Source organism: Ochlerotatus camptorhynchus, unplaced genomic scaffold (genome assembly GCF_037179485.1).
Source record: "Ochlerotatus camptorhynchus isolate MF236.1 unplaced genomic scaffold, CSIRO-AGI_Acam_v1.1 ptg000087l, whole genome shotgun sequence".
In the NCBI taxonomy this organism is placed as follows: Eukaryota; Metazoa; Arthropoda; class Insecta; order Diptera; family Culicidae; genus Ochlerotatus; species Ochlerotatus camptorhynchus.
The window spans coordinates 2,468,959-2,491,981 of record NW_027040577.1 but is presented as its reverse complement, the minus strand read 5'-3'; the positions used below and the strand labels follow the sequence as shown (position 1 = coordinate 2,491,981).

The 23,023-nt window shown below is 40.6% G+C and overlaps 1 protein-coding gene across 2 annotated transcripts in view; it reads left to right on the top strand.

The window, feature by feature from the left end:
- snu (snustorr) overlaps positions 1–22,888 on the top strand; it is a 247,798-nt gene extending 224,910 nt beyond the window's left edge. For both annotated transcript variants that reach the window (XM_065218487.1, XM_065218488.1), the window contains 9 exons: positions 12,041–12,159; positions 12,229–12,424; positions 12,483–12,684; positions 12,755–12,906; positions 12,979–13,123; positions 13,239–13,331; positions 20,616–21,003; positions 21,072–21,321; positions 21,378–22,888. In XM_065218487.1, coding sequence (XP_065074559.1) covers positions 12,041–12,159; positions 12,229–12,424; positions 12,483–12,684; positions 12,755–12,906; positions 12,979–13,123; positions 13,239–13,331; positions 20,616–21,003; positions 21,072–21,321; positions 21,378–21,945 — 2,113 coding nt within the window. In that variant the 3' untranslated portion in view covers positions 21,946–22,888. The remainder of the gene's footprint in view (positions 1–12,040; positions 12,160–12,228; positions 12,425–12,482; positions 12,685–12,754; positions 12,907–12,978; positions 13,124–13,238; positions 13,332–20,615; positions 21,004–21,071; positions 21,322–21,377) is intronic.
- Positions 22,889–23,023: the final 135 nt, after the last annotated feature.

Below are 23,023 nucleotides of genomic sequence, written 5' to 3'. Positions count from 1 at the left end.
CGACGCCATTTTACCGAACTGAACAAGAATGTAAACATTTTGTACCACGAAATAAATCTGTCATATAAGTGAAATGTTTCAGTGGTTCGAGAAATATTTCCAAAACAACACTGAAAGAAAAGTGTCCGACTTTTAACGTGGTTAACCGGAAGGGTCTTGAGCAGCCAAGTGGCAGGCGCGTAGGCAACATGTTATAGCGTGACAGCGGGCCCAGCACATAAAAATAAGCGATTTGAGCCCGGGACATGCTGCCTACTGTCAAACGCTGCTGTTGGCAGGCATGGAAAATCATTTACATTCATTTCATGCAATGACTTACATTCATTTACCTCTAACTCTTTGCATCAACAGCATTTCGCAAAATGATGTGTAGAACTTAAGTAGGTTTTGTTATTAGCTATAACTTTTGCTCAAAACTCAAATCTGTATCTCTTATGCATCACGAATTAGAGCGGGCAGAACTTGTTACTGTTTTTCAGTGAATGTAAAATACATTCATTGAAAAACAGTAGTGGCTTCTGTTCGCTCTGGTTCGTCATGCATAAGATATACGGATTTGAGTTGTTAACAAAAGTTGTAGCTAATATCAAAACCTACAAAAGTTCTATATTTTATTTTGCGGAATTATGTTGATGAAAAAAGTTAGGGGTAAATGAATGTAAATGATTGCACGAAATGAATTCAAAAGATTTTCCATGCCTGGCTGTTGGTATAGGCCTTGTCACTGGCCTGGTCTTGAGTGATCTTTCGGTTCAGCTTTCGATCCACAGGTTTAGGTTTTTGGCCCGATTTCGGTGTGTTCTTTTCGGTAATCTCCTTACCAAACTTCCGGATGGTGGTCTGGTATGCTCCGATAATTACTTCCTCCGGTTTCAACAATTTCCTGAGTGGAAAGTTGAGAATAGTGCTAGATCTGTTTGCGCTTTTCCGGAAACACTTTCAGCACACAACCCTGGTGATCAATGAGTAAACAACAACACAAATCGATGAACAGCAGCTAAACTTAATTCAAATGCAACTGGTGACGGTTTGAAAGTGTTCATGACATATCTGGAAGCTCGGGGTTTGATTGTTATTCATAGGAATGTTAATTTATAGACTTTTCGAGATCGATAAATTAAACCTTAAAAAGTTGTTGATCCTTAATTTGATCATTGTATCGATGATAGATCTATTGAATTCCTGAAGAAGAAGAATTTATGGCTACTTTAGAATTTTTAAAAGTCTTTTGAATAATTATCCATAAATATGAGGACTATTGTTGAACTGTGGTGTCATTTCAAATACAAATAACTAACCTTATCAAACTCATTTTAAACTGCTTTTTGCACACACATAGTATGCTTTAAAAAGTTAGTGCTGTCTGGACCACAGGACTACAACGCCTGTCATCTGCAAACAACTCGAGTGAAGCCAAATTGCTCTGGTGCTCTGGTACTAATTTGACAGCTCCTCCTTTTCCTCTATGATTAAGCTTGGTGCATGTCGTGCCGCGTTGCGGAAAATAGATAGTTTTTTTTAGAAAACCGTTATAGGAAAGCATGATTCACGCAAATTGTGCTAGTCAGTTCGAAAACAACTAAATCATTTTTTTTTATTGTCCATTACGGGAAAGTAATAATGGGTTTGAAGGCATTACATTTGTTGCCACCTTGCCGCATTTAATGTTACATGGTTGGAGCTTACATATGTTATGGATTGTGGTAGATAGTGTTTGGTATGGAATAATAATATCTACCACATTGGTATAACGGTACTAATTTGTAAGTCTGTCTGTGGTCATAGACAAAACAATGTTGATGATGGTAATGTTTATGTTGAAATTGATGGAAATGATGAAGTTGATGACAATGTTGAAGTTCATGTAGAGGCTGATATTGATGGGATTTTTTAAGTTGATGGTAATGTTGCTGATGATGGTGAAGGTGAAGTTAACAGTAATGTGATGTTGATGTCAATGATAAATTTGACAGTGATATTGAAGTTGTCGATTAAGTTAAAGTTGATGGCAATATTCAAGATGATGATACATTCGAGGTTGAATGCAATGTTAAAGTTGATGGTTATGTTCATTTCAATGATATATTTGATGGTATTATTTAAGTTTGACGCAATTAAAGTTGATAGCAATATTAGAAATTTGCTCATGATAACTTTTACGCGTGTGATGTTAGCGATGATGTTACGATGTTAGCACGAAAAAAATAATAATTTTGTTAAATTTTATCTGTACTCATTAGAGTAGAGGAGGGGAAGAATGTGGTAGATAGTGTTTGGTATGGAATAATATTAATACTAATAAACATGATAACAATACAATATGAATGCTTTAAAACTAAAAGCTGAGCGTCGAGTAACGCCATACCGAATTTGAGTTGATTTAAGTTAGCGTGGAGCATTAATACGATGATTTAAATAAACGCACACACATACGCACGCGTGAACGAGCCGAGGCTTATGTGTTTCGGCTTCTGCATGATTGAACCAGTCATTTGACTAATCTTGTTGCGCACGGTTGTGCATTTGCTTTCCGGATGGTCTTTGTTGCGACAAATGGCCGAAACTTGCAACCTCGGTCAGTTCACGACATGGATCACCAGCGCTGCTGATGTTTTCGGCAGTTTCAAGAACTAGATCGCATTGCAGGGGGTTGGTCTGGACAGTGTTTGTGTTGGACATTGATATATCTTTGGCCCGCGTACATTTCCTTTTGACAAATCTGACAGGTTATTAGGCGTCATCATACTGCTTGTCTGGTATATGTTGCATCCAGGCGAATACTGATGACATAATCATTGGATTCGGTGACTATAGCTGGATCAGTTTGGAAGATGCCTTCTGCACATTCGACCAGTGATGCCACATTTTTCCGATTTTCAATCTGTATTTTCATCGCAAAAAATCTTTTTAATCTGTATCTGACCGACAAAAATCTGTAAACAAATCTGTAAAATTTCTTTATTTTGATCTTAGTGCAGCTTTACGCAAATCTCCATTGAGTTAATTCATAGTTTAGAAGTACTTTGTTCAAAGTTTAGAATCTTGAAAAATTACTAATCACAGCCATGCTTTCTAAAGAATTTATCTATTTGAAAAATCCCAAAATCCTACAAAATTTTTGTTAAGTGATGTGTATCTTTTCTATAGATTGAAAATATAAAACATTAAGTTCCAGTTGTGAGAGGCGAATTTGTTTCCGGCTGAAGATTTTCTTAATGAAGTAACTATCACGATATCTAGAATTTTATTTTTTGTATGTCTGTAATTATGACAACTTTTATCTGGACATTTGTTTTTTTTATTTTCAACTCCGTAATTTTTCAATAAGTTTTAACACAAAACTTTTACTGAAAGTTTAGTCGAATTGTATGCAATATTCCAAGGGGTGTTCAACTCTGCACACATTAATTCGTGCCGAGTTATAAGTTGTGTTAAAAGCTGTGCCAAGCGCTCTGCCGAACGTACCTATCAAGGAAATTAAAGTATGTTTTTTAAGGTGTTTGGCAACCCTGAAAGTTATGACTTTTATAATTTTGTTTACATTCTCAATTTCTCTGATGGATCATGGTAGACATTCACCTCCATTCTCATTAGATCATTAGCGGGTCGGGAGGTGGAAGAGGAACTGCAAACCATCAAACCAAGCATAGTTCAATCCCACGCTTGGAGCAACATCGTCGAACCAGTTTTAAATCATCTGATCGACTCAGAAGTGCGTGTCCTCAAAGATATAACCCAAGTCTATCGTATCGCTGATTATGATGCCTTCCCCTGAAGAACTGTCATAAGCTGAAATTAGGATTGTCAGCCACCACAGACTTCAGCGGAAGTGCTTTATCAGGCGCCTTAGATCTGTATAGAACTCGAGAAGATTCCGCCCAATCCAGTCAGCTCCACACAGATGACAAAAGTGGGCAATTGGTGATTCAAGAGCATATAGCATTACAGAAACACCTTTCAATATTCTATGGACATCGCTTTAAATTCATATGGTTGTCCTATCAAAGACCACACCAATTAAGACTAATGACTGACAGTGAATATGAAGATTCATCAAACTATAGATGCCCGATGCTCATCGTTCTAAAATTAAATCCGATCTTCGCAGGATGCATGGTACTCTTATTTTCATACGAATGACAGAATAGTGCAGGTGTTCTGCCATCCCTGTTGTATAGTTGAGATCCATTTGCTTGATATTGATAAAATTATTGGTGTGTCCGTTCGAGTTTATCATCAAAGGCAACCATTGGGCATTTTTCACAATGATTTCATCCTCAATCGAAAACGAATCGTCTCTAGAGGAAACCCGTTTCAACCGTCTTGACTGCCGTTTCGACAAGACGCTCTGGACCGGCCATGGTGTACATAGATGAACTCGACTGAAGTGAGGCCCTGATAGAAGCTGTTCTAGATGAAAACACAATCCGCTGTGATTTTTGCTATGGAAATCGGAAGAGACGGACTTAGTTTTGCTAGGTTTGAAGAGATTCACGATTCAGACAATACTTACAGATTTTTTCGAATGATCCCTAACACCAGTGGGTATCCGTTTGTCGTTTACAACTTCTTGATTGAATCCTTGTATCACCAGTTTTATGTATGACATTCTCCCACTAGTTTCGTTTGTGAGTAAACAAAGTATTGACCCGAGTAGTAAACCTTAGAAACGATTGACAAAATGTCAACACTCAACAGTGGTACCGTTTTATATTATATGGTTTGTGTCTTCCTTATCAAAGTGTGCCTTAATGTGCCGAACAATGTGTCATGCTGTCATGCTTGGCATGCACAGTTGTACACACCAACTGCTCATTTGTTGATAACTTTTCACTCAGTTGTTGAAATTTGTTTTTCTTTAAAATAATTCATAGATTAGAATCATAGCTTACTATAAATATGCAAAGAGTAGGTAAATCTTAACATTTGAATGAACACCAATGAATTTTTACACTTAAAGTCCAAGATGTGCAGTGAGCATTTCTCACTTCATTTTCACAACGCAAAAACAAATATAGTTTATTACTAGAATTGAAATTGACTTTTTTTAAGTATCTATAACAATCTTAAACTCTATTCTATCTATTGCTTCAAAAAGAACTATGTTTAGTCAACTATGTGCAAAGTTATTAGCAAATGAGCAGTTCGTGACCAAAACTGTGTATGCCAAGCATTGTGTTTCGGCACAGTGTGCAGATTTGATTGCCCCTTGCAATATTCATTATTTCTGAAATTTTGTTAATCAAATATCAATATACCCAGTTGACTCTTCGACAAATAGAAAGGAAAACTACTATTTCTTCCAACGAGAAATCAGAGCATCTGAACATCAGAAGTCCATTCGAAGTTAAAACAATGATAATTTATTTAGTGAAAAAGACAATTTGGGTTCGATGCTCAGATTGAATTCAAGCTGTTCAAAAAACGGAAAGGATTATTATTCGGAATTAAAAAATATAAAATAGTATAACATATTTTCCTTTCATTTGAGAAATCTGAAAAATCTGTATATTTTTGAAAAATCTGTAATCTGTATATACAGATATCTGTATCAAAATATTGACAAAAATCTGTATGATTACAGATAAATCTGTATATGTGGCATCACTGCATTCGACTTTAGTAAAGCGGCCATCACTCGATCAGGTGCAGCGTTTCTCGATGGCATAAAATCAAGTATTTTTTTGGAAAATTAACACTTTTCCGAACCATCATGGACACATTTTGGAGCTATCATTTGTAAAAAATACTTTTTTTTGTATCTAGTAGGCTCAATCGCGTCAGCTTTACGGAGCCGATAATTCGTTGTTCATTGGTTGTAACAAATTTTTATGATAGCTTCTTTTCCGAACAAAGTTTGTTCCCAAGGTGCACAGTGCTAGAAAATCATCTCATGAAGGTTTTATACAAAAATATTCCTTTAAAAAAAAAGAAAAGTAAGAGGTTGCATCCAAGAAACGACCGTTTACAAAAGGTAGTTATGATTTCACAGCAAAAGTATAGTAAATATTAAATTGATTTCTTAACTCGTTATCAGTGAAAAATTTCGATAGGTTGAAATTCGAAAGCAATTTGAGAGGAGGATCTCTGTCGATGTTCATGTAGTACAAGCCAATCCTGGACGATATGTCTTGGATTCAAGCTCTTACTCTTTAGTTTACTCTTTTATTAGCCATTTGTGGTCCTGAAAAGGACCGATGGGTTGGAAGCTTGGAAGCTAGTTAAGAACAATACTGTGGACATTTTTCCTGTTTTTGGAAACGATAGCGGTGCGGAAATGAAATATGCAGGGGAAATGGATGTAATGTCGGCCTAAATGCTCCTAATTTAGGCCCATACATAAATTCAGCAATCGACTAAATTTTCATTGGTTACCAAAAATATCCATTAATACCGTCCCAAAGACGCGTTCATCTAGATAAAATTGATTAATAGTAGATTTTTAGCGATGGGCCCAATCTTAGATCCATAGGCCAACATTAGAACCATTTCCCCTATTAGGGAAAACACATCAATCACAGAATCTGAGCCTACCGGACGGTACCTACGTTTATTCTTTTTGATGGAAATTTTAAGCCCCTTCTATTAAGAGAATTCGGCAAGGTTTTTCTTTTGGCATAAAACTCTTAATAGGAGGGGCTTAAAATTTGCATGCTCAGTGCTTGGTATCAATATTCGGCGACTGTGCTAGGGAAACCACTTTTCCCATCACGGAAACGCCTCGTTTTCTGATAACAAAATTTCACATGGTATACACAGTGTGATATTCAATAATCAATTAATTATCTCAACATTTAGTGGCAGACATTTCATAAATTTTGGTAACATAATAATTCTATAATTTATATTAAATTTCCTATGCCGATCGAAACAAACGTTATGACGTCACTACAAGGGTGATTGAGTAAACGAAAGAAACGAATCGTGCGAAGCGGAATGCAAGCCGAGTGAAAAACGAATTGCACAATACAATTTTATAGACCAGGTTGAGCCTTGATAGTTAGCTGCTTGCGGGAACTGACATCTGATTGATGACCTTTACAAATGTCCAAAACATACACTTTAAAAATTTATGGTGGTCCTGAAAAAGAACCATTTTGTCGTGATGGTTGAGTAATGCTGAGCTATTAAGGTGTTCAACACGGATGAGGCTTTTTTTTTGTTTATTAATTTATTTGGTAAGGCTCAACCGAATTAACTTTACAGAGCCGAGGATTCTTGGTCACTATACAATACATCTTAAAAATATAGTCAAAAGGTACAACACAATAAACACTTTATCTTCCGCTATCCAAAAAGCCTCCTCCATCAGAACTGGAGCCGCTTCCAGTAGTTTCATTGTATGGCAAATTGTTGTACGCCAACGAGGGTCAGAGCGCGTCCATTGCAGCAATGGACGCAAAACGTGGTCAGCACTCACACACTCATCACGAAACGGTTGCTTTCCAAAGTCGACGACGCATCGACCGAAAGAACTGCTGATGAAGAACAATGAGGAGGACCACACAATGGTTGCTGCCGAGAAAACAGCCAATCGCGTAGCACACATCGAGAGTGGTCTGCTTTTGTCGACAGCCGAGTGAACACTGACGGATGAGGCTTGCGAGATGTATATTGTTTGGAGCAAGGTTGACGCGCTAGGCATTGATGACCCACAGCTACTCACGAGGAAACTGATTTCGAGTGGTGCGGCTTCTTCCTCCTTCTATGGATGCTCATGTGGGCTCTGCAGCTCGCTTCTTGCAGGCTACCTTTTGTTGTGTACTGGAGAACAATGTTCAACGCCACACACTGAAAGCACTGCCGCTGTTGATGTTGCTGCTGCGGACACCAACGACCGGACATCACCACACACGGTGATTGAATGAGCACCGTTCAATGAGAGAGGATCGAATTCGATTTTTAAATCTTTGTTAGGGAATGCGCTGTTTGCAGGCAATCGGTGATCATTTTGATCACCATTGCAACAGTTGGACATTTGTGTATTTTTCAATAGTGACCTATTGGAAATTAATAAAGTGTTAGAATTATTTTGATTTCTAGTCTCACGCTTAGAATCCACTTTAAACATGTAATTGAAAAGCCACGTCAGCAGCTCGATTTGCAAGGTAAAGAAGGAGTAAAAAGATCCTTACGCTTTGAAAAGCTGTATGTTAGTTTTGTACGTCCTATTCTTGAGAAAGGTTCAGTTATCTGAAACCTGTTTCATCTTCTTCTTCTTATTCGCATTTCAAGCTTATTGCTTAGTGCATATTAGCTTATTGCGTGCTCTCAACTTAGTGTTCTAAATGCACTTCCACAGTTATTAATTGAGAGCTTTCGATGCCAATACCAAAGCATGGATTTGTATATTGTGTGGCAAACACAATGATACTCTAATGCCCAGGGAAGTCGAGAAAATTTCCAACCCGAAAGATTCCCTCGACCGGACCGGGAATCGAACCCGCCGCCTCCGCCGCGACCTGTTTCATGTTAACGTAATTGATCGTTTAGACGCCATTCAGCGTAAATTTGTGAGATATGCTCTCCGCAACTTACCGTGGAATGATTCAGTGAATCTGCCATCCTTCAAAGATAAATTCCAACTGCTGGGGTTGGAATCATTGAAACAAAGGGGAACAACGCGAAAGCTCCCTTTACAGCAAAGTCACTGAATGCCGAACTTGAGCAACGAATCTTATGGCTCTCAACGACATCAACATTCCTGGCTATGAACTCAGGATGGCCGAATTTTACCATTTATCAAACTAGCTATCAAGTTGCTTCAATGCAATGACATTTATATAAGGTCTGGGCCAACAGACAGCTTGCTGGTGTAAGAAGCAAAAATGTTGTAAACATTGCTGAACATCTGCGAACAGATAGATATACGTCACTGCCAACATACTGAGAACAGATAGATATACGTCACTGCCAACAGCTGTTTCGTGTAAAAAGATAAACATTGCAATATAATACGAACACCACTAACCATTTGCACATTTCACTAACACCAATAAGCCCTTTGGCCCAGACCTTATATAAACGTCATTGGCTTCAATGGTGTACATACCGTATGCGTGATAATGTTTGCACCATTAAGCAATGTCAAAATTTAAAAAAAAAATCTCAAAAAAGGGGGATGTTTCTCAGAGTCTTAGACTATGTTAATCATCGATCGAGTTTCCACTTGCTGCAACTCCACACGCTTTCGGAATGCACGGCAGGTTCTAATAATGTAGTTTGGATCCATTTCTCTCCAGTTACGGGTCAATGTTTGTCTGAGGCTTGCTGTACTCAGGTGGCGTTTAGAACAGGCCTGCATGACGCGCCATATTGAGTAATCCAGCGGATTAAGATCGGGGCTGGATGGCGGCCACATATCCTTCGCCTAGAACGGACGATGTTCCTGCAACCACTTCTGAGTGCGGTTCGAGGTGTGGCATGGAGCCCCATCTTGTTGAAATACAACATTTGGCTTCGGATCGTACTGTTCTTTGATTCACGGAATAACATACTTACTTAAAATCCCGATGTAGACCTCCGTGTTGACCTTGTCGCCTTCTGGAATGAACACCGGGTCCATATTTTTGCCATCGGAAGCCACCAATCCAAACACCAAAACGCTAGCAGGATGCTTGGTCAGATACACGTTATTGTGCTCGTCAGCCACGTCTTTTACCGGAAGAGAACTAATATACCGGTCGATTCTGGAATTTGATACGGGATCAACGGTAAACATGCTCTCGTCGGTGAACAGGATTACCGGATTTTTTTTGCTTAAGGAAGTTCAAGATTTTCTTGCATCGTTCGACTCGTAGCTCCCGGATGCGGTTGGTAATCATGTGAGTTTTTTTCCGTGCCCTCGACTTCACCCAGCAATCTTCCTTTACGATCTTCCGTGCCGTACAGTCACTGATCCCGTGTTCCTTTGCCATTTTCCTTATTGAACGCACTGGATTCACCCGAATCATCCTTTTGATAGCAGCGATAACCCTCGGAACCCGAGCTGACCTCGGACGAGCTGTAGCCACCTTCACGGATAGTTGTCCTTTCTTTTCTCGGTCTAAAACGGTCCACCGGGACACTGCCACGGCGATTGAAATGTCTTTTTGCGACATTTGCGCGTGGGACAAATCACGAATACGCTGCCACTTCGTCATGGTGCAACTGTCAAACTTTTATACACAGCCTACTACGGTATGAGCTATAGGTTACGTGCATGCAAAGAAAACCAAGGCATTGTATGCACAGGTGAAACGGAAACCTTATTTGTACGATGGTGCAACATTATCACGCATACGGTAATTGATGCAGAGTGATGTAAGAAATTTTCACTTACATTTGATGTTCTTGCCATTTGTTTTGCGTGTTGAAATGATGTTCATAATATATCGGGTTATAATAATAATAATAATGACACTTTCCACAAATCAGAAATCAACAGCTTATGTTTGGTATTTCATCATCCGGATTTTATTTTCCTGAAGAAAAAGTTGCTCGTATAGGGTAGAAAAGATCTATAATATCAATGATTTCACGGAGTACAAATCAATAAGGGGCTGTTCATAAACTACGTAGACAGTTTAGGGGGGGGGGGGGTTGAGAATTATCCACAGCCCATACAAATTTTAAATTTTTTGTATGGTCAATTGTCTACGCAGGGGGAGGGGGGGGGTCAAGAATCCCAAAAAAAACTGTCTACGTAGTTTATGAACAGACCCTAATAGGTTTGTTCCGATGCGTTAGTTCATTAGCTGCAACATAAATCCTATTAGAGCGCATTGTATCAATATTAACGCTCATTGTTTTTAAAACAAAAGAAGCGCTTCTAGCGAATTCCCTTTTTCTACGTTTATCCGTAAGACAAAGAAAATCTAATGACGTTTTAATGCGTTAAGACGGAATTGAAACTCGTAGGACGAATTTAGAATCAAGCGAAAAAGAGAGGTAAAGCGGGGATTGTGCGTAGTAGGCCGGAAATTGAATCAAAAACCCTACTGAGGAAACGACTGCACTCCGCTGTGTGTGGTCTTGCAGCTACGTACGATGCAGTTTGCTGAAATAAGCTGTACCTACATTGAAGTAATGCGACAGAAATGACGACTAAATTGCCATAAAAACCAGAAGCAGAAACCGACACAATCAAATAAAAACTGACTAGGAAGTGGGCAATTCAGCGGTGCGCAATTTTCCACGCTTCGGTTAACTTATCGTGCTTCTATTCCCACGCATCCCACGACATGACTGTGTGTAGTGCAGGTATGTGGCATCATCATCAAACCGACTGATTTGGGGGGAAGAAGTGACAGGGAAATTTTTCAGCCAGCGTTCATCGGCCGGTGACGAAGTATGTGCCTGGACACAATGCATCAGAAGATGGTAGATTTTATATTCACCGGTTACCAATTAAATGTGTAATGCTCACGACATTCTGTCGTAAGCGTTATGTATGCGTGACCTCGTTAATAACAGCGCCTTGGTCACGAATCAGGAAACTGTTGAAAGTTTAACGTGTACAAGATGTCTGCTGTTTTATCAATTTAGGTAGATGGGTGTGGGTTGTTTGAAAATACTTTTGACAGTCGAGTTTGGGTGTTTGCCGATTCAATACCTAAAACTCTCATTGGATGGTTAAGCTAAGTTCGAATTGCAGCGCTCGATAGCCGTATCTCATAGCTATCAAAGGACTTAATGGATAATTACACGCCATATTTGATGAGTCTGTTTACAAAGTTTATAGAGCGTTATAATGGCATTATTAATTTTATTTACCGAGCACTGCAAAGCGCAATCATTTTGTCGTCGCCATTGGTGATAGCTCGCGTTAAAATTAATCATTCTGATCAGTCAGATAGAAGCTTCTTACATTGACTGCGACCTCCCATTTTCGGACAGACACAATCGGAGCACGTGACAGGAATCCTGATGATTGAACTCAATCGCATTCCAGTTGATCAACGATCGATTGTCTAGGCAATAATTTGTGCGCACACAATAGTTTTGCTAACAAAGATCCATCATTTTATATCCTTCATTCTTCATCTCATTTCTATTGCAGTTATGGACTTTTAGGAGCATCCGGTTGCGGTAAAACGACACTCTTGTCATGCATAGTCGGACGCAGGCGACTCAACTCAGGGGAAATATGGGTGCTGGGAGGCAAGCCAGGAACAAAAGGTTTGTTGTGAAGTGAAGGCGATAAAGGATGAATAGGACAATGATTTTTTGTTTGTTTGTATTCTGCAGGATCTGGTGTACCGGGTAAGCGCGTAGGTTACATGCCACAAGAGATAGCTTTATACGGAGAATTTTCAATCCGAGAAACGATGATGTATTTCGGATGGATCTTCGGTATGCAAACATCAGAAATCAAAGATCGGTTACATTTCCTGCTCAACTTCCTGGACCTGCCGTCCGAGTCACGACTGGTGAAGAATTTGAGGTTAGTTTGGAATTTACAATACAGTTTGGCACTATGGTTGATGGTTAATGTGTTTCAGTGGTGGCCAGCAGCGACGAGTATCGTTTGCCGTAGCTCTGATGCACGACCCGGAGCTGCTGATTCTCGACGAACCAACTGTCGGCGTCGATCCATTACTTAGGCAAAGTATATGGAATCATCTAGTGCACATTACCAAGGCCGGTCAGAAGACGGTCATCATCACCACACATTACATAGAAGAAGCGCGACAAGCGCACACGGTAAGATTAAACCATTCTCCCAAAATAGGACAATTCTTGAGGTAATCTATCCATGACTCATTCAACGCAGATCGGCCTGATGCGATCTGGACGATTGCTAGCGGAAGAATCACCAGCCTGCCTGCTATCAATATACCGTTGCAGTAGTCTGGAGGATGTATTTCTGAAACTGTCCCGGAAGCAAGGACAACAGAATACCGCCCCTGCTGAACTAAATATAAGGTTTGTCTCAATGGTACGACCATTACAGTTAGCAGATCCAATACTCATACGATTTCTTCTTCCCCAAAACAGCAATAACATTTCGCTGTCCGCCCTGGCGTTTGGCAAAGCTAAGGATAATCCAGTCTACGTGAGTCAGGAGAGCGGTGTCGTAGGTTTAAATTTCCATCAAAGTAAAGAAGTACTCATTAGTGATAGCAACGGATCGGCGTACGGTGTAAGTACCAAAGAGTTGATCATCTTCCGATTTTCCAAGCATCGCAATCGCCTGTTTGCCGGCGATTGCCATGTTTCTTGATGACACTTTTCGTTTTCTCCATTTCTTTCCGCAGATAAATGGCATCAACGGGTCTGCAATCAGTCCGGCAGTCATCAGCCAGGCGGTGGAATGCGACGATTGCGGGAGCTGCTCGGATTGTTTCAACGTAAGTATGAGGATTGTTAGATTCAGATTTCAGATTTTTCCAATCAAATGATTAAAAAAAAATACGTGAAAAATAAAATGCATTATTGCGTAAGGTCTCCGGAAATAACTTTTCCCGACGACCAAAACAAATTTTTCAACTTGTCCTCCTACGCTGAGTCATAATACCTCTGTAGGCTATCGGAAGTTACTTTGATCTATCATAAAACCCCTAGTTCTGGAGTTAACTCATAAACCCTCTGTAGGCAGGTCAGTTGACTTTAAAAGGCAATCTTCAACCGATAATTTCAGATTGCAAAAGTCAGTTAAAGTCATATCATGATAAATACGTCTGCTCATAGTTATTTTTAATGCACTCTACGAATAATTCGTGTAAATTTCGATGCCCTGAGACCGACACATGCAATCGGCCCATACAGTGGTGCAAAAGGCCAAATCCATGAACTTTTTTCATTAGAACCTTTTACAGTGGTTTTTTTTTTCAATAGGGTGTCTTCAGAAGAGTTTTTATAAATGACAAGACCCATTGAATGAAGTTAAGTTTTCGTTCGAAACTTCCCCACAGGTGGTGCTGCAAAATCTAACTTTTTAGTTTGACCAGATAGAGATATAATGTCTTGAGCTAAGTTGTAGGTTGCTTCATATCTAAACACTATGTACAAGACGCCATGTCTCTATCTGCTTGCGATTTTGAGTTATGAAGCGTTTTTTTGTAGAAGGGCCTCAAAAATCCGTTTTTTGTAAATATTTCCAAAATCATTTATTTTAGATGACTATAATGTTCTGCAACTTTTTAATAATCAATAAAATACACAACTTTGCAGAAGATAAAAAGGTTCGATCTGCAAAACAGAAAATGTTATAGGCAATATCAACTCAAAAATAGCCAAATTTCAAGCATCCACAAACATCAAAGAGGCAATATGATGACATTATAGTGAAAATACAATCATTTAATCTAGTAGTTATTTATATCCCGTTGTATCCATTAGAGCTGACCAATGTTTTATTAACAGCATTCTTACCACTCACCATGTTTTGTGTGTTTGTTTTTGACATGCCAAAGCAACCCATGATTGCCATTTTTTAACTGTCATTCGAGCGTTATGGTACAAAACGTTCGTTGTATTTGCGTTCATCAGAGTGAAGCCGGTTACTGTTCAAAACATTCTGATTCACGGATCTAAAGTTGTGGAAAGCTTTCTAGTTCCAATAGGCCTATTGTCGGAACAGGCGCAAGAAAGTCGTAATAAAGACTTATACCCCATATCATGTTATATAGGCTGTCTTGCAATGAGGATTTCCAGTGAAAACTAGATGATATAATCCGTATGTACAGGGTATTAATATTTGCCTCTATTATTCTACGGCTTGTGTGTCTCAAAAGAGCCCCAAGTTTTACTTCAGTTTAAGTTTCTGAGATCAACAAGGATTCTTTTACGGGGTAACAACTTCTCTTTGCATCCAACACTTTGTGGTATCAAGGATAAAGGTTTGCGTTGCGTTGACAAGAGCTTCATTATTTGTAAACGGAAAAAGAGATTTAGAAACTTAACGTTGCAATGACGACACTTGCGTTGCTCTTGATGGACTCCTTTGTGTAATATCTTGCACAATAGTCGCGGAATCGTGTTTACCCTCCTCTCTTAGTTTCATTTGAGTATCATATGCTAACTCAGCCGTTGGATAATTGTTCCTTAAATCCGATGTCTTCCGTCTTTTTACATCAGCGCTGCTGTCTTCGAATGCCAGTAACTTTCAGCCACGTTTAGCAGGTGAGGATGAAGAAGGAATGCCATTAATACTTTTCGAAGAAGTTTAAACGGGCTGGTAAAGTAATCGTTGCTATATGCTTTTTCTTCGGTTCAGTTATATTTTTGCCATAGCTTTTTAAAATATTTACACATCGATACTACAATTTGTTTAGCTTCTATGACAGCTGCTATCATGAGCTCAGGTTAATTCTATAATGAGTGAAAACTTCATTGCAAACGGAGGCAACCTTTTAATCTCTAAAAGAATTTTTACAAATTGAAAACAGCTTTCGTTTATCGATTTCAACTGAAATAGAGAATCGATAACCTCATTTTAATGTTGTTCAGTATATTTGACTGGTAGTTGCTTAAAAACCATTCCCCAGCATAAAAAAACACAAAAATTACATGAATGCTGAATATTCAGAAAACAAAACGCAATACCATTCATAAAAGTAAACAATATTTGACTTACCTTCTGTGCAGTCAAAATTTTCAGAATGTTATTTGCAAACGAATTTTTACTCTGATGAACGCAAATGCTACGAACGTTTCGTACCATAACGCTCGAATGACAGTTAAAAAATGGCAATCATGGGTTGCTTTGGCATGTCAAAAACAAACAAACAAAATATGGTGAGTGGTTAGAATGCTGTTAATAAAACCTTGGTCACATGGATACAACGGGGTAAAAATGACTACTAGATGAAATGATAGTATTTTCACTATAGTTTCATCATATTGCCTCTTTGAAGTTTATGGATGCTTGAAATTAGGCTATTTTTGAGCTGATATTGCCAATAACATTTTCTGTTTTGCAAATAGAACCTTTTTGTCTCCAGCAAAGTTGTATATTTGATTGATTTTTAAAAAGTTGCAGAACATTATAGTCATCTAAGACAAATAATTTCGGAAATATTTCCAAAAAACGGATTTTTGAGGCCCTTCTATAAAAACGCTTCATAACTAAAAATCGCAAGCAGATAGAGACAAAACGTCTCGTACAAAGTTTTTAGTAATGAAGCAACCTACAACCTAGCTGAAGACTTTATATCTCTATCTGGTCAAATTAAAAAGCTAGATTTCGTAGCGCGACCCGCGGCGAAGTTTCGAACTAAAACTTAACTTCATTCAATGGGTCTTGTCATTTATAAAAACTCTTCTCAAGATACCCTATTGAAAAAACCACTGTAAAAGGTTCTAATGAAAAAAGTTCATGTATTTGACCTTTTGCACCACTGTGCATTGTTGGGTTGTCTGAAGGGAGTTCTAGCAAGGGTAGAGTTAATTGGGATTGGCAAGCTGTCAACTTATCAAAGTTATTTTCTGGGCGTTTCTTAATGGAGGGAGGGGTTATTTCAGTGGTGTAGTGGCGTTTGTGGACAATCTTAGAGCTTTGCACAGATTGAATGTTTGGCTTGGAAGAAGTGTCACTTGCCTTGTTTGTGTCTTCAGTATGTAGACTGCAGTCGGTTTCCCTAGCCGTGTCTTCCGTAGGCTTCGTCTGTTCCCGGTTAAGTTGTTCGTACGTTTCTTCTCATTTTTCTTTTGCTCCAGCTCTTCAACTCTGTTCGACAGCTGGGCAATGGTATCCATCAGCTGCTTGATGAGATCATCCTTTTCCTTCAGCAATCCTGCTACCGCGTTGTTCTAGTTGACATTCAATCTCTGTTGAATTTTACTTACTTCGGCATATGATCCAGATCCAGCGTTGAATTGATTGCAAACTTCATTATAGTTGATTCCTTTTGTAACTCGTAGTTTAGAGATCTCCTTCACTGGACATTTCCTGTTGGACGGACCGTGTTCACTTTTACAGTTAAGGCAGTATGGGTTATCTGTACATTTACCAAGATCGTGCACTTTGGAACAGTTCCGGCATCGGGTAGCAGCCTTGCACCGAAGCTTAGTGTGACAGTACTGGTAGCACGTAAAAGAAATCGTTGGCTCAGGAACATATACACGAGTTTTGATCCTCAGTGGACGGACCAACCTACGGGAACGGCCTACTACTCATCGATTTCGCCGCCTCCAAGAACATGGCCATACGTAGCACCTTCTTCCAACACCACCTCCCCTATCGTTACACCTAGAGATCACCACAGCAGACGGAATCGCAAATCGACCACGTTCTGATTGATGGACGGCACTTCTCCGACATTATCGACGTCAGGACCTATCGTGGCGCTAACATCGACTCTGACCACTACCTGGTGATGGTCAAACTGCGCCCAAAACTTTCCGTCATCAACAATGTACGGTATCGACGCCCGCCACGGTACAACCTAGAGCGACTGAAGCAACCGGATGTCGCCCTAGCATACGCGCAGAATCTCAAGGCAGCGTTGCCAGAGGAGGGCGAGCTTGATGTCCCCCCTCCAGAGGACTGCTGGAGTACAGTAAAAGCAGTCATCAGCGACGCAGCCGAGAGCACCATCGGGTACGTGGAAAGAAGTCGACGGAATGAATGGTTCGACGAGGAGTGCAGAGCAATTTTGGAGGAGAAGAACGCAGCGCGGGCGTTAATGCTGCAGCATGGAACCCGACAGAACGTGGAACGGTATAAACAGAAGCGGAAACAGCAGACCCGCATCTTTCGGGAGAAAAAACGCCGCCTGGAAGAAGCGGAGTGCGAGGAAATGGAACTGCTGTGCCGTTCCCAAGAAACACGGAAGTTCTACCAGAAGCTCAACGCATCCCGCAACGGCTTCGTGCCACGAGCCGAAATGTGCAAGGATAAGGACGGGAGCCACTTGACGGACGGACGTGAGGTGATTGAAAGGTGGAAGCAGCACTTCGATGCGCACCTGAATGGCGAGGAGAACGTAGGCACGGGAGACCAGCGCAATGGAGGAAACGACTACGTCAGTGCAGCAGAGGACAGAACTGACCCAACTCCCACGCTGAGGGAAGTTAAGGACTCCATTCAGCAGCTCAAAAACAACAAAGCAGCTGGTATCGGATGGTATTGCAGCCGAACTCATCAAGATGGGCCCAGAAAAGTTGGTCACCTGCCTGCACCGGATGATAGTCAGGATCTGGGAAACAGAACAGCTACCGCAGGAGTGGAATGAGGGGGTAACCTGCCCCATTCACAAGAAAGGCGACCATTTGGAATGTGAGAACTTCAGAGCGATCACCATTTTGAATGCCGCCTACAAAGTGCTATCCCAGATCATCTTCCGTCGTCTATCACCTAAAATGACCGAGTTCGTGGGAAGTTATCAAGCCGGCTTCATTGACGGTCGATCGACAACGGACCAGATCTTCACCGTACGGCAAATCCTCCAGAAATGCCGTGAATACCAGGTCCCAACGCATTATTTGTTCATGGACTTTAAGGCGGCATACGACAGTATCGACCGCTCAGAGCTATGGAAAATCATGGACGAGAACGGCTTTCCTGGGAAGCTGATCAGACTGATCAAAGCAACGATGGACGGTGTGCAAAACTGCGTAAGGGTTTCGGGTGGACTATCCAGTTCATTCGAATCTCGCCGGGGACTGCGACAAGGTGACGGACTCTCATGCCTACACTTCAACATTGCTCTAGAAGGTGTAATGCGACGAGCCGGGCTCAACAGCCGGGGTACGATTTTCACGAAATCCGGTCAATTTGTGTGCTTTGCGGACGACATGGACATTATCGCAAGAACATTTGGAACGGTGGCAGAACTATACACCCGCCTGAAACACGAAGCAGCAAAGGTCGGACTGATGGTGAGTGCGTCAAAAACAAAGTAGGCGGAACCGAACATGACAGGATTCGTCTAGGAAGTAATGTCACGATAGACGGGGATACTTTCGAGGTAGTGGAGGAATTCGTTTACCTTGGATCCTTAATGACGGCTGACAACAATGTGAGTCGTGAAATACGAAGGCGCATGATCAGTGGAAGTCGTGCCTACTACGGGCTCCAGAAGAAACTACGGTCAAAAAAGATTCACCCCCGCACAAAATGTACCATGTACAGAACGCTAATAAGACCGGTGGTCCTCTATGGACACGAGACATGGACTATGCTCGAGGAGGACCTGCAAGCACTCGGAGTTTTCGAGCGACGTGTGCTAAGGACGATCTTCGGCGGTGTGCAGAAGAACGGTGAGTGGCGCCGAAGAATGAACCACGAGCTCGCTGCACTCTACGGCGACCCCAGCATCCAGAAGGTGGCCAAAGCCGGAAGGATGCGGTGGGCAGGGCATGTTGCAAGAATGCCGGACAACAACCCTGCAAAGTTGGTGTTCGCTACTGATCCGGTTGGTACAAGAAGCCGTGGAGCGCAGAGAACACGATGGGCGGACCAGGTAGAGCGTGATCTAGCGAGCATTGGACATGACCGAGGATGGAGAGTGGCAGCCGCAAACCGAGTATTGTGGCGTACTATTGTTGATTATTTCTTATCTTAAATGTGCTGTTGTACAAATAAATGTATGTATGGACGGACCAACCTTGATGTATTCCGGAATTTTCCGGATTAAAACGTTTAGCACCTACGACTCCTTGAGGTCTCAATTCATCAACCAGTTCCATTTCACTAAGCTCCTGTACTTCACGGCAAGAAAATACACAACGACGTTTGTTGAGAGTAGGATGAAGAATCACTGACACTGCCACACCATTATCCAGTTGTTTCATTGCAAGAAGTTACCTCACTTGATCCGCATTTCGTACGCGTAGCACGAACTTATTGCAGTCATCCTCAGTAGTAGCTCCTTCGATTTTGCCAACGTGTGCTTGCAGACATTTTCCAACCAGGATCGGGTTGAGTTTCTTTCCGTCATTTGCTTCGAGTAGGAGAACATTCAACTGACTAAAATTTCCGTTGTTCATCCATCTAGGAACGGTTCCACTATCCAAAGGGGGGTTGTCTGGGTCCCACCCAGAGCTAGCCACCACCGCCATCAGTTAAACTATTTCTTGTACTTCACAGCAAAAAATAGATTTTAATATTACATCCTAGAGGATGCACTTCAATTATTTTGAAAATCTCATGTAATTTTTATAGCCACACAAATAAACAAATGCAGTAAAAGCAGCGTAATGTCAGTTCATGCATTGTATTAATGATAATTTAGTCCTTTTTGGCTGGTAATATTACACCATATTTTTGACACGATTGAAGTGCATCAAAATATTTTTTTGGGAGAACGTTTATTTCATTTAAACAGTAATAAAATTATCACTTTTTAGTTGTAAATTTTTCAAAGATTTTTTTAGAAATTTGGAAAAGCATCTTTTGCAGCAGATTGCGAGACTTATTTCCTATCGATCGGTGTATTTGGATTTTAATTTCATCTATAAATGACAAAGTTATAAGCGTTCATAACCTTACACCTTTTCGTGACGGTCGCAATTTTAGATTTTCGATTTACCCCCAGAACCGTAAAAATGATAAATTCGCAGGATAATCGATTTGAAGTTGTTTTTCAATTGAAATTTGATAAAGTTATCTTGGATCCTGGCTTACAGTCTTAAGATTGGAAAAATGCGTCCATAACCGATTCTCATTGTTTTTTCTCTCCCCACCATAGATCACATCGAAAGGCAAACTCAAAGCACTACTGATCAAAAACTTCCTTAAGATGTGGCGAAACGTCGGCGTGATGTTGTTTATCTTTGCACTGCCGGTGATGCAGGTCATCCTGTTCTGCTTGGCAATTGGGCGTGATCCGACAAATCTGCGAGTGGCTATCGTTAACCAGGAAATGAATATGACCAACGGAGACTGTATTTTCGATGCCGGTTGCAGTTTTACCAACCTTTCGTGTCGTTATCTGAGCCATCTTAATTCAACGATAGTGAAAAATTACTATCCGGATTTGGACCTGGCACTGGGAGCGGTACGGGATGGCCATGCTTGGGGTGCGCTCTATTTTACCGACAACTTTACCGATGCGCTGGTGGCGAGAATTGCATTGGGTAAGAAGGGACTGTGCAGTTGCAGGTTCAGGATACATTTATAACGTGTTTTTATGTATTGATTCAAGGTCGGGACGCTGACGACGAAACTCTAGATCAATCGGAAATCCGAGTGTGGCTTGACATGTCTAACCAACAGATCGGTATAATGTTGAATCGGGATCTACAGGTAGCCTATCGGGAGTTTGCACAGGAGCTGCTACGCGTTTGTGACAATAATCCCAAACTAGGAGATGTTCCGATTCAGTTTAAGGACCCCATTTACGGAACCAATGATCCTTCCTTTACGGATTTCGTTGCGCCTGGTGTGATCCTGACGTGAGTAGTCCATTTCTATGACCATAAAAGAGTGACTTCATGATGTTCCATTTTAGAATCGTTTTCTTCTTGGCCGTTGCACTGACATCATCTGCGCTGATTATCGAGAGAACTGAGGGTCTGCTGGATCGATCGTGGGTTGCTGGTGTTACTCCTTTCGAAATCCTGTTTTCTCACGTAGTGACACAGTTTGTAGTGATGTGTGGTCAAACGGCGCTGGTACTGCTCTTTATGATTGTGGTCTTTGGAGTAACGAACAATGGAGAAATCATATGGATCGTCATGCTCACCATTCTTCAGGGTTTGTGTGGAATGTGCTTCGGGTTCGTGATTTCAGCCATCTGCGAACTAGAACGAAATGCCATTCAGTTGGCGTTAGGTTCATTCTACCCAACACTGTTGCTGTCCGGTGTCATTTGGCCAATTGAAGGCATGCCAGTGGTATTACGGTACGTGTCTCTGTGTCTACCGCTAACACTGGCCACATCGTCCCTGCGATCTATCTTAACCCGTGGCTGGAGCATATTGGATGAGGATGTGTATTTGGGCTTTATAGCCACTATTTCATGGATTGCTATCTTCTTGGTGATAACACTGCTCGTACTTAAGTTTAAGCGAGGCTAGGGCTTATCCGGTAGGTTTTTATACTTAGATATCATTAATTTATATGAGAGCGCATGCACAAACGCATACAATCATCCACTCTGTGTACGTTTTTCATAATTTAATGTATCGGTTTGTGTATTTTAAGCGGTGAAGATATACAAATTACGTCCCTGCAAACCGTCCCGGACCGAATTATGCTAAACATCACTTTTGGAATCTAGTCCATTGTTGACAATGTATGCGGGATTGTTTTCACCAAAAGACCAAAATCAACACTTTTGTGTACACCCCGGCACCACTGACTATTACCATTTTCCAAAAGTAAAATAAAAATCTTTCGTATGGTTCGGTCCCTTTACTATAGGAACAAAATGGCGCTGGCTAGAAGTGCAACCTAAATTAAACGCTGACAAAGCGGATGAATACCGTAACTCTTACCACCGTTCTGTCAAATTGAACTTTCAAATTGACAGCTTGTGGTTGCCTCACTCCCTTTCAAGCATTCTACTCACCTATCTGTTGTAGCTTTGCACTTGAAAAAGACAACCATCTCCTAAACAAATCCTTCTTTCACCTTAATCTGTTGTGTATAAGGCTTCTTATCTAGTTAAGCGCACCCCTGTGGAGTGGTGAAATGTAACCCGCCTCCTGTTGTCTATGTAAACATTACATTCAACTGAATCTAATTTGCTCAATTTTTTTTTCGTTAGTTATTGTTTTTCAACTTTCAGTTAGTCCAAGTCAAAACACAAACAAAATGCAATATACAATAACCCCGAATTTGTACCACTTCTCCTTTTTGACTGCTAATAAAAACGAAAAAAAAACAAAAAAACAAAATGGAGAATCTGTGGTGATAAAGAAGTACATAACCCCACCAATCAGCAATCAATAGTTTCCATGCGAAGAAAAAAAAACAACAATTATTGAACTGTGATGAAACATTTTTTTCTTTCTCTTTATATCGAGGATAGTTTTTTCTTAGAACTTTTTATATGCTAACTTTAAAGAAGAAAAACGTAGGCGAAAAAACCTGTTTTTAGGGAAGAAGAACAATGTAAAGCTATTTGCAAAAAAGAAACCATAGACTTAATAA